Source organism: Anoplopoma fimbria, chromosome 6 (assembly GCF_027596085.1).
Source record: "Anoplopoma fimbria isolate UVic2021 breed Golden Eagle Sablefish chromosome 6, Afim_UVic_2022, whole genome shotgun sequence".
In the NCBI taxonomy this organism is placed as follows: Eukaryota; Metazoa; Chordata; class Actinopteri; order Perciformes; family Anoplopomatidae; genus Anoplopoma; species Anoplopoma fimbria.
The window spans coordinates 14,318,474-14,328,200 of NC_072454.1; the positions used below are offsets into that span (position 1 = coordinate 14,318,474).

Below are 9,727 nucleotides of genomic sequence, written 5' to 3' on the forward strand. Positions count from 1 at the left end.
CTTACGTACCATTCGGGTCAGGCTGCCGACAGATGGACATAAATAGCCGTCTCTGTTGCAGGTAAATGAGGCGGCAAGAAGGCATGAAGTTCATGGGAAAGTCAAGCCTCGACCCTGTTCAGTCACTGTAACGTAAGCAGGGGTGTAAACCCTCCCACACTGCTGTTATCTACTTTAATTTAAGTAACAGAGTTTATCCTCCAGTTTCTTCATACCAAAAACTGAAGATATGTTTTATAACTCAGACTTAAACCTACACAAGACATGAAAAAGACGCTCCAAAAATGTATACGAGAACAAATACATTAAAACATGTTCATAATCTGTCATTGAGTCCTAAAACCTCATTTATCTTAAGCCTGAATAATATTTATGTCCAGAATAAAATGGACTTCTTGGCTGAATATATTTTCTAAAGGTTAATTGGAAACTGGTAAAGGAATTTTTTAACTTACTGAAGGAAAAATAAGATTTAAAAAAAAGAAATACCCAGTGGCCCACATGATTAAATGGGTGATTAAGAGGCACAGTGTCACTCTATTAAAGCTATGTCCTAATGAAACAGAACTATTTGTGTCCTGAGGTCAGTAACCATGTGAGGAAGGAGCCATTTTAGCCCAGACACAGAAAATCCTCTGTTGTCTAATAATGGCTGTATTGCTCTCCTTTAATTGAACGGTCATCAGATGGAAAAACAAATATTGTTCTTGGTTCCCCACTTGGCTCATTTGGTTCAGGCTTTTAGGCATGTTAGGCTCTGAACACGAGCCGAGACTACTGTGGTTTTCTGAGCTGGAATTGACCATTGTAAGTGCTCTCCTGTGACTGTGATTGCGGTTGACATGGGGTTCACTTTGTAATAGCAGACTGTGGGTCAGGACTGTAAAAGGGATCAGTCAGGAAATGAGGAAAAAAAAATGAACCTGGATGTGTCCATTACTATTGGGCCAGCCTACTCTGAAGCTAAAACATTTATTAATGTAAACATGATTTATAATGACCCTCATTACAGTCATTATCATGATTGAAACAGAGGTTAGACCCCATAAAGGGTTCATTCGTAAAATGATTTGAGTTGTTGAACATTTACACTTGTTCAAAATGGAGAAAATGGAAATCAGGCATTTAGTATTTCAGACATTCTGTCTCCCATTATCTGTCTCTCTCCATCATCCTCAAATATGGATTATGTGAAAACTTTAAGATCACCTGTTTTAATTTTATATTTACTGGTTTAACATACAAAGTGTTCACCCTCCTTGAAAGTTTTCATGTTTTATTATCAAACAACATTGAACCCAATAGGATTTAATGTGGCTTTTATGACAGTGATCAACACAAAACAATCTTTAGTCAAACTGTAAACAGATCTCTACAAAGTGATCTATATTAATTACAAATATAACAGACAAAATACATGCCATTTAATTCAAGAAAACACATATACTATCACTGTCGGGTGCAGCCTGTTAGTTTTAGAAGTCACATAATTAGTTAAATGCAAATTTTGTTCAGTCAATGTCATATTCATTGAGATTATTTTGACATTTAAGGGTCTTCTTTTGTTGGTCAGTGCCCAAAAGGATTACACAATAAATCACTTTAGCTGTAAGGCAAAAAAAACCCCAACAACTTCTAAAGAGGGTGAATACTTGCTATATTCTCTTAATATCTAATGGACAAAGCAAAGCAGACTGGAGGGGTGGCACAATTAGTTTTTAGTGATGAAAACAGATGACTCCATGCGCTATTGCAAGCCAAAAGACTTACAGAATTATTCTCAACTGCAATAAAAAGTATAAGGGCTCAATCTTGTGTTCCTTTTCCCCCCCAAGTTGCTATAAAATGTCTCTGTCTTTGACACATAATTACTTAAACTTCACAGCATTCTGTTGTTTTAAACAGATATTGTGCTCTGTGCTAACTTCTCCAGGCTCAAGGCAGAACAACCACAGAGTAATGAGATAATAATCAAAAGGCTTGCACTGTCATTTAACTGTCAGTTGGTCACCACACGAGACAATCTTCTTCCTCTTATGAATAAAAGTGACAAGAAGTTGATTTAAAGTGGTTGAAATCTGTCTGAGACCATCTGTTTGAAAAAAAAAAAAGCCTACTGAGGAGAACATCCTGCACTTGGAGTTGTTCTGCTTTTAAATGGAGGGGTAGAAAAGGGGAAGTGCACCATGTTTTGACGTCCTAATAGGTGCGTGCCTGCTTCCTCCATCAACCATTAATCCACGGCAGCTGCATCAGCCACATTTTTTGCTGGACAACAGACACCTTAGCCTTTGGTGTGGGGTAAAAATGAGTTCAAGGGGATTTAGGGGAATGTTGGCTGTCTTTGAGTGGAACCTTCCTGCTTTTGTAGAAAGATATTTTGGAACAGTGGTGCCCTTTTAGGTTTGTTTTGACAAAAAAGTCCCAAACCCCCCCAGAATCAAACGTTATACGCAGTAATGACCAAGAATAACACAAAGTGTATGAAACAATAATATTCCAGCACGGGTATTGGATTAAATTACTTTTTTATTCTAATTTATAGAAGGCTACCTTTTTATAATTTAAACAAAACATAAGTACAAAACACCATCTCGTCTAAAATATAGTAATACATGACATAGTAACCATGACAAATTATTTTTCACCAAGCTTCACATTCAAAATATAAAAATATTTCTGGTTTCATTATAACATTCTTGAAGTGTTATGAGGGGGTTGGTGGGTGATAATGAATTCCAGATGCTCTCTACGATCCATTGGAGATTTCCTTTTTAAGATACACAGAGCAAGAATGAACAATGACCTTCCATTCTTGCAAACAAATGAGCATTGCATGTATGTACAATGTGTAGTATTATTTGTTCAAAAGCAAGAACAGATGTACACAGTATGCAAAAATTTTAAAAATATGTTTCATAATCTCTGTCATCTGTGTGAGACTGAGTAAGCTGCCCGATGACACATTGATAAAGTCTTTTATTTATAGCCTTCGTGTCCAAAGAAAACATGAACACAAAGTCCCTGTGAGCTGTTTGAAAAGCAAGTCAATTCTGAGATAAAAGGAAAAATGCTCTCGTCCATGAAATCCTCAATATTATCTCAAACTCAGACCAAAAACAACTGAGTTTCTTCAAAATGTTGAGCCCTGACTTTACATGTGTGACTCTATTCCTCCTGCTAAGCCAGACGCCAGACAATGTGCCTCTTCAAGTCTGCTGCGGCAGGACAGAAGAGATGGAAGTGATTTCTCTACAGCCCATGTTCCTCCAGGAATAACGGCAGCCAAAGTCACTGTGTTTCTCAGTATCAAGAAACCACTTAACAAACAGAAGTATGGTTCTGTCTCCCTTAGTCCTGTTGTCTGTTCCTCTCCACATCCACCCTGTTTTGTCCTCCGCCCCCATTGGCCACCCCTTACTATCTGCAGGAGCAGGACTGGACGGACATATTGGGGTAAACCTTAAGCACTGGGTTCCTGGATTCATCCTGGTAGAGCACAGCCAGAGGACTCATCTTTTCTGGGACGCAGCAGGGCTCAGGAACCCCGGGGATGATCCCAACGGCTCGGACTATGCTCTGGATGGTAGCGTGGTTAGACGGCCTCGCCACCTGGGAGAGATTGAGTGGTGAGAGTGGTAGAGGGAGGCATGCACGGGAGAAAAATCAATAAAAGGGAGAAGAACAACACACTTTAGTTACTCAATAGAACTTGGTAATGCTGTTGTTGAATGACTTAGATGTTTATGCTCCTACCTTGGACATGGGGAAGCCACATGTGCCGGCACAGTAGTAGGCATCAAAGGCCTTCGGTGCTATAACCCACTCGCTCCAGCCAATGTCAGCAAAATCCACTCTGAGGTTCCTCCTGGAGCAGCCTCTGTGCTGGGAGTCGCCCCACTGCCTCCTTCTGGCCTTACGCATCGTTTGTTCATCAAAACTCAGAACATCTGACTGAGAGTTAGCGCTTCCCTTGTGCCTTTTTCCATCCTTTCCCTCGTTTCTCCGCTCATGCTTTCGTGTGTCACTGTTAGTCGGCATGCGACTGTCTTTGATTTTTTTCTCTGTTGAATCATCGTCTCTGAGCCCCTGTGATTTTCTGTCTACTTCTTTGGGAACCAAAGTCTCTTCTTTATCATGCGCTCCTCTACCTTGATCCACTTCTTCTTCTTCCTGGCTCTTTCTCTTCTTTTCGTTCTTTCCTGATTTAGGTTTGAGTGCCAGGTACCAAGTGCTCTCCCAGAGGTCATCCTTCCTGTAAACATCAGGCTTGTAGTCAACCTCGGGCAGCTCATTGTTCTGGATGGCTTCCCTTCTCTCTCGTCCTTTTGACTCCGTTGAGGAGTTAGGTCCGTGAGAGGAATGTGAGGGCTCTCCTCTGTCGTTGAACGGGTCATATCTCTGAAGGCTTGCAGCCACGCTGTTGGGCTCCGCCAAAGCTTGGTCATCAGCATACAGTAACATCCAGGGCAGGCTCCCACCAGGCAGCGCCCCCTGTGGTTTCCTCTGGTAGACCAACTCCACTGACACCTGGAGATGACCCCTGTCCCTGGCATCCTTTATGACCTGGGTCACGTCTTTCATCTGCCACACCCCTCTCCTGTAGGGGTGAAAGGTCACATTGCCCAGAAGTGACCCCATTGACCCAGGTCTGACCTCTGACCCAGAGGAGACAGAGCGAAGGAGCAAGCTGATGGACGTAGAGGGGTGGACGGCTGAGGAACGGCAGGATGGGCTTTTGAAGCGTTTACAGAACCAGGGTTTTTGATGAGGGTGCCGATCGAGCAGGAAGTGGAATGTGGCAGAGAGGATGACCTCTGAGTCCTGGAGGGTTGTAAGGTTCAGTTGGTACACCATCCTGTGCTCAGAGGAGTCTGCAAAAACAATCAATCAGTCAGTGGCAGTTAGTCTGTTGAACAACCTGACAATTAAAACTTTTTTTTATCCACAGATTGATGTTTGGGTAAAAAAAAACCAAATGTATTCTAAAAAGAACCGAAACAGTTGTCTAGCTCACAGGTGCTTTTATGTTCTAAGAGGTTAAAAGAGTCAACATTCGATTTGTATGTCCCACTGGCCTTCGGCTTTGGAGCTGACAGCATGGCATAATTAGATGGTATTAACCAGGAATTGAACCTTATTTGAATTTACACGTTTTCTCTATCATTAAACAGTATTTTAAGATGAGGAAACGACTGAAAAAGAAACGGCCAATTTGGTATCATATTGCACTAAAAGCACTCCTGCTTGCTTGAGAGGTGGGACTATTAAACACCTTTACTTGTTCTGCGCTACATGACTGAGCTGTGTGGCTAGTAGAGCGGCTGCCTGCCTTGGTACTGAAGCTGCCCTTAAGAGGAACCAGACTCTGAAGATCTGGCTGGCAGGGGTGGAGGGGGGTCGAGCAGAGAGCTACATATTCATGATGAACATTAACTTCAACAGCAGAGTTATTGTTCATTGTATAAGAGTTCAGCGGAAGTAGGGACTGACTCAAGAGATATACATTACCTCGGTATTCTGCCTGCATATGGAAATGCTTACCCCGGTTTCTCTTAAAGCTTCCGCTTAAGCCTAATACAGCCAGCACTGTCTGCCCAGACACCAAGACATAATCAACTGTTTTAACAGATCGAACATTGTTGTGAAAACTCTCTTACATCCCTCCTTGGATTACACTCAGTCTCTGCAGTAAAAATAAACACGTGTTATGATATGCCATGGGAGAACTATGTGGGATATAAATGTCTATGAGTTGTGTTTATAAAAACAGCATCAGACTGTGCTTTAAGCCCCCTGACTCCAGGACAGTGGAGTCACACATTTCTTGTAGCCACAACAGGAACGCAGGAGCCACGACAATGACCCCTTGGCAGCGCGTGACCGCCGCCGAGGTTTCACTGTAGAGAAGCTGGGCATTGCTCGCAGGGAGATCGCACGCATTCCTGCGCATATTGCGCGTCCGTCCTGCGGTAATTGACCAGACTCCGCACAGAAGAGCACAGCTGCTGCCACTGACACAGTGTGGCCACAGCGTCCCAAAATCATTCCAATGCATTCTCAGACTGTTCCAAAAACAATCCTACCTATTTAGAGCGTCTGGGACGAGCAATGCAGCCCCGCTGAGCACTTTTAATAACCATCAATGGAGAGGATCAGGGGAGCTTTCTGAATACTGCATTTGTTTTTTTTAATGCGGATTACTGGCGCACTAATGGCACAGGCTGTTTTTCCTCCATAATGAACATAATCAATTGCGCTTTGAGGGAAGGTTAATCAATGTCACCACACACCTTGGCTGGTTCTGAAACTCCTCACAGTGTTCCCCTCCCTGAGGCGGTTTTCCCTGTTGTATTTCTCGTACAGTCTTGACATGTGCTGGGAGATCATGTCCTGGTCCAGGTCATCTGAGAAAGGGTCCGATGAGGGCTGGACGATGCTGTCCCGTGCATTCTCGGACCCCCCTTTGATGCTCCTAGCTGATGCAGCACCCAGGAAACAGTTTAACATCAGCAGGAACAGGTGCGAGGGAATCATACTCAGAGCTGCCATTTAAGTGCTGTAATTAATGAATTAATTAAAAAAAAAAATGAAAAAAAATCCACTAGGCAAAAAAGTGCAGACAAGTGTCCGAAACGATCCAAGGTAGGAGTTTAATGAGGCGCCAAAACAATCCAGACTGAAAAGGTTGTGCGTAAATGTTCCACCTCTCCTCTCACTTCTCGCTGAGCCGTCTCACTCCTCCGTGTCAGGCTGTGTGGTGCGTGGATGCTGAATGGGTTAGTTCGGGCAACAGTTGCTGCGTCTGTGTGACCGCCAGAGGCTTGAGGGGGTTATACTGGAGCGGTGAGAGGTGCTGACGTATACTCCTGTCAGCCAACGAGGTCTCCGTAGAGCGCGCAGTCGGAGGTGGAGGTCATGATGATGGACCCCCCCCTCCCCTTTCTCTCTTTGATGATGATGATGTTGATGGCAATGCTGATGATGATGATGTTTTCCTTATGTTGTGTATTGGTGGAGTAATTACATTGATCCAGTGGCTTTGGCACAGTGTTTCAGTTTAGCACTGTTCAGACAAAGCTCAATAAACTGTGCTTTTTTCTTCTTTGCAGGAAAAGTAATTCTGCCTCATAATTTCCAGCTCACCACATTATTTCCAGTAACTGCTTTTGACATGCTCTCATTCACACATAATTTGCATAGAAACACCTTCAATAATAGTCCGACCAACCACCCAGGGGCTATTGTTAGCGACAGTGACACATTTTTAAGTGTTCGGTGAGATTTGTAATGAAAGGCTTTGGTGTTGCTGTGACTCTTCAATGGGACTTACTGTGATTTCATTGAGTTTATTGCCGTTTTCAAACTCAGCAAGTTTTATTTTTCTCTGGTGTTTATGTATTTTTTGTACGTGACTGTACATACAAGTTGTTTCCAATGTGCGTCTCTGGTGTCTGGAGCTCTGTACCAACAATGCTTGTTTTGTGGAAGTGGTGATCTCCAGCAGAGAGGCTGTAACTAGCTGGGCCTCTCGGGTCACTCTCAGCCATAACACACACACCCTCACACGCACACATGCATGTACGAGCACACATACAGCGCCACATAGTACTTTTCTGGCCCCCAAGGGCCTCACAGGATACTCCTTTTCACTATGTTCCACACCAGCGACAGGTCTTAAATCTGGATTATTCTGGAGATGTTTTTGAAAGTGTGTGTGTGTGTGTGTGTGTGTGTGTGTGTGTGTGTGTGTGTGTGTGTGTGTGTGTGTGTGTGTGTGTTTATGCGTGATAGCAAAGGAGCATTATGAAGGAGTAGTTTCAAGTGGCATGCTCTGTGGTTTTCTCACATGGGTGCCTCGCCTTTTCCCATACCATGTTGAGTTATACTCCGCTGAAAAACAAAATATGATTAATTGTTGTGGTTATTTGTTTGAATACATGCAATACTTTTTATCGCTTGGTTTACTGTCGTCTTTGAAAAACACTGTAAGAATTTAGAGTGGCTTTTTTAAAACACCATCTCTTTAAAACAAAACCCCTGGCTACACAAACATATATTGAAAGATATACTGTTGTTTCTTTGGAAGTTATAACATTTGAAAACCATGCAATAATTGACAAACAATGAGCTGTCATTCTCTGTTATTAACAAGCCTTTAAAAACCCCTTGTCATTTTGACAACATGGGAGTATCTCATTCTCTGAAGTAGTGCATTGACCAAGGAGATCTTTGCTTTATACACATACCGGCCACTATCTAATTTAACTAAATGTACGGATAAACGTTGTGAACAGACCGAAAATACGTGTGAGCAGTGAGAGACGGAGGGAGAGTTAAAGTGATATCTGAGACCAGGACATAATGGTTATAATAAATAGTTCTGGGGAGCACACAGCCCAATTCAAGGTCAAGCGTGAGGACGACAACATGAAATGGCTTTGACCTCTAACCTTAAATATGTAGGGCAGTGTGAGATTAATGCCGGGCATTATCTACAATAATGCTCCTCTCTCCATCACGACGGCGAGGACAGCAGCATCGCTGTGACTAGATATAATAAGATTTAAAAAACAACAACAGCAGGACCAGCAGGACAGAGAAACCGCTGGCAAAGAGATCGCAACCAGGCGCATTATCTCAGGCTACGGTTACACGTGTCCTTTAAGTACGACTTTAATGTTTCTGTTTGAAGCACGGGTGTATTCAGTGACAGGTCGTTACAAACAAAATTAGTTGTTGCATGAAATGTTGCTATTGGATCCTCAAAGCCACACGTGAAAGTAGTCAGTCTCACATTGAGACCAGAATCCCACACATTTAGATTTGTATTAACACAGCCACATCAGACGCATAACAGACACCTTCAGGCCAAGTGTGGACATTCAAAAGTGTGATGTTTAGAATCTTAAATGACATTAAAAGGACAGCTGAAACTGCAGCCATCATACACAGCATGCATCAGTGCAGCTGAAAGAGACATGAAGCAGAAGTTACTAGCTGGACGCAGTGTGGATTGTTGCATAACTGTTACGTTAGTGAGGTGGGTAGCTACTGCCCATTGATCTCTGCAGCAGCACAGCACTGTGAAGCCTGCTGTATGAGACTACTCGGGCTGTGTTACAGGGCCGCGGTGTGTGTTGTAGTTTGTTCGACATGGAGGTCCCCTCGCAGGACCATCCAAAGCAAACAGGAGTTGAGTTCTGCTCTGTGGGGGTATGGAGGGGCGTGAGGATTAACATGCTCATGTGTGTCTGTCTGTGTGTGGTTCAAGGACTGATGATTGGTTCTGGAAATGCTCCTAGTTTAACACCTTTGCATGAGTGAGACTTTCTGGTTCCAGAGCTCAGCAGTGGGGATCTGATAGATGTTTGTGTGAGGGCTCAGAGGATTAGGTATGGATCGACTATTGGCCAGTCTTTCTGTAGTGACTGGGGTTGTCAGGGTTTGTCCAAAAAGAACAGTGCTGTGCACGTATAGGGGGACGGACTGACTGGCAAAGTCATGTGCTCATAAAAATAAAGAGGGGGTAGTTCGAGCCAAATGTTCTCATGTTGTGTTATCTTCCAGGTTGTTTACAGCTGCTTTAAGGGACTGTGTGTATTTTATGGGTGGACAAAACAACAGATCACACGCTTAACGTACAAGAGGTCACTTAGGATTGAAGGGGCTTAAGCAGAAAACGCCGATGTCGGCTAAAAGGCTGTTTTTAAGACTTTTAGGACCC

General features: G+C 43.2%; 1 protein-coding gene across 1 annotated transcript; it reads right to left on the bottom strand.

Annotated features, from left to right (window-relative positions):
• Positions 1–2,647: 2,647 nt before the first annotated feature.
• On the bottom strand, positions 2,648–6,552 carry gdf10a (growth differentiation factor 10a). Its single transcript, XM_054600622.1, has 3 exons — positions 6,294–6,552; positions 3,757–4,874; positions 2,648–3,612 (listed from the first exon to the last, which is right to left on the bottom strand). The coding sequence occupies exons 1-3, from the start codon at positions 6,550–6,552 to the stop codon at positions 3,421–3,423; spliced, it is 1,569 nt and encodes a 522-aa protein (XP_054456597.1). The 3' UTR covers positions 2,648–3,420.
• Positions 6,553–9,727: the final 3,175 nt, after the last annotated feature.

Coding starts and splice junctions, on each gene's coding strand:
- gdf10a (XM_054600622.1), bottom strand. CDS start 6,552: ATGGCAGCTCTGAGTATGATTCCCTCGCACCTGTTCCTGCTGATGTTA. Junction 4,875..6,293: donor GAGTTTCAGAACCAGCCAAG/GTGTGTGGTGAC, acceptor TTGTTTTTGCAG/ACTCCTCTGAGCACAGGATG. Junction 3,613..3,756: donor GTGGCTTCCCCATGTCCAAG/GTAGGAGCATAA, acceptor AATCTCTCCCAG/GTGGCGAGGCCGTCTAACCA.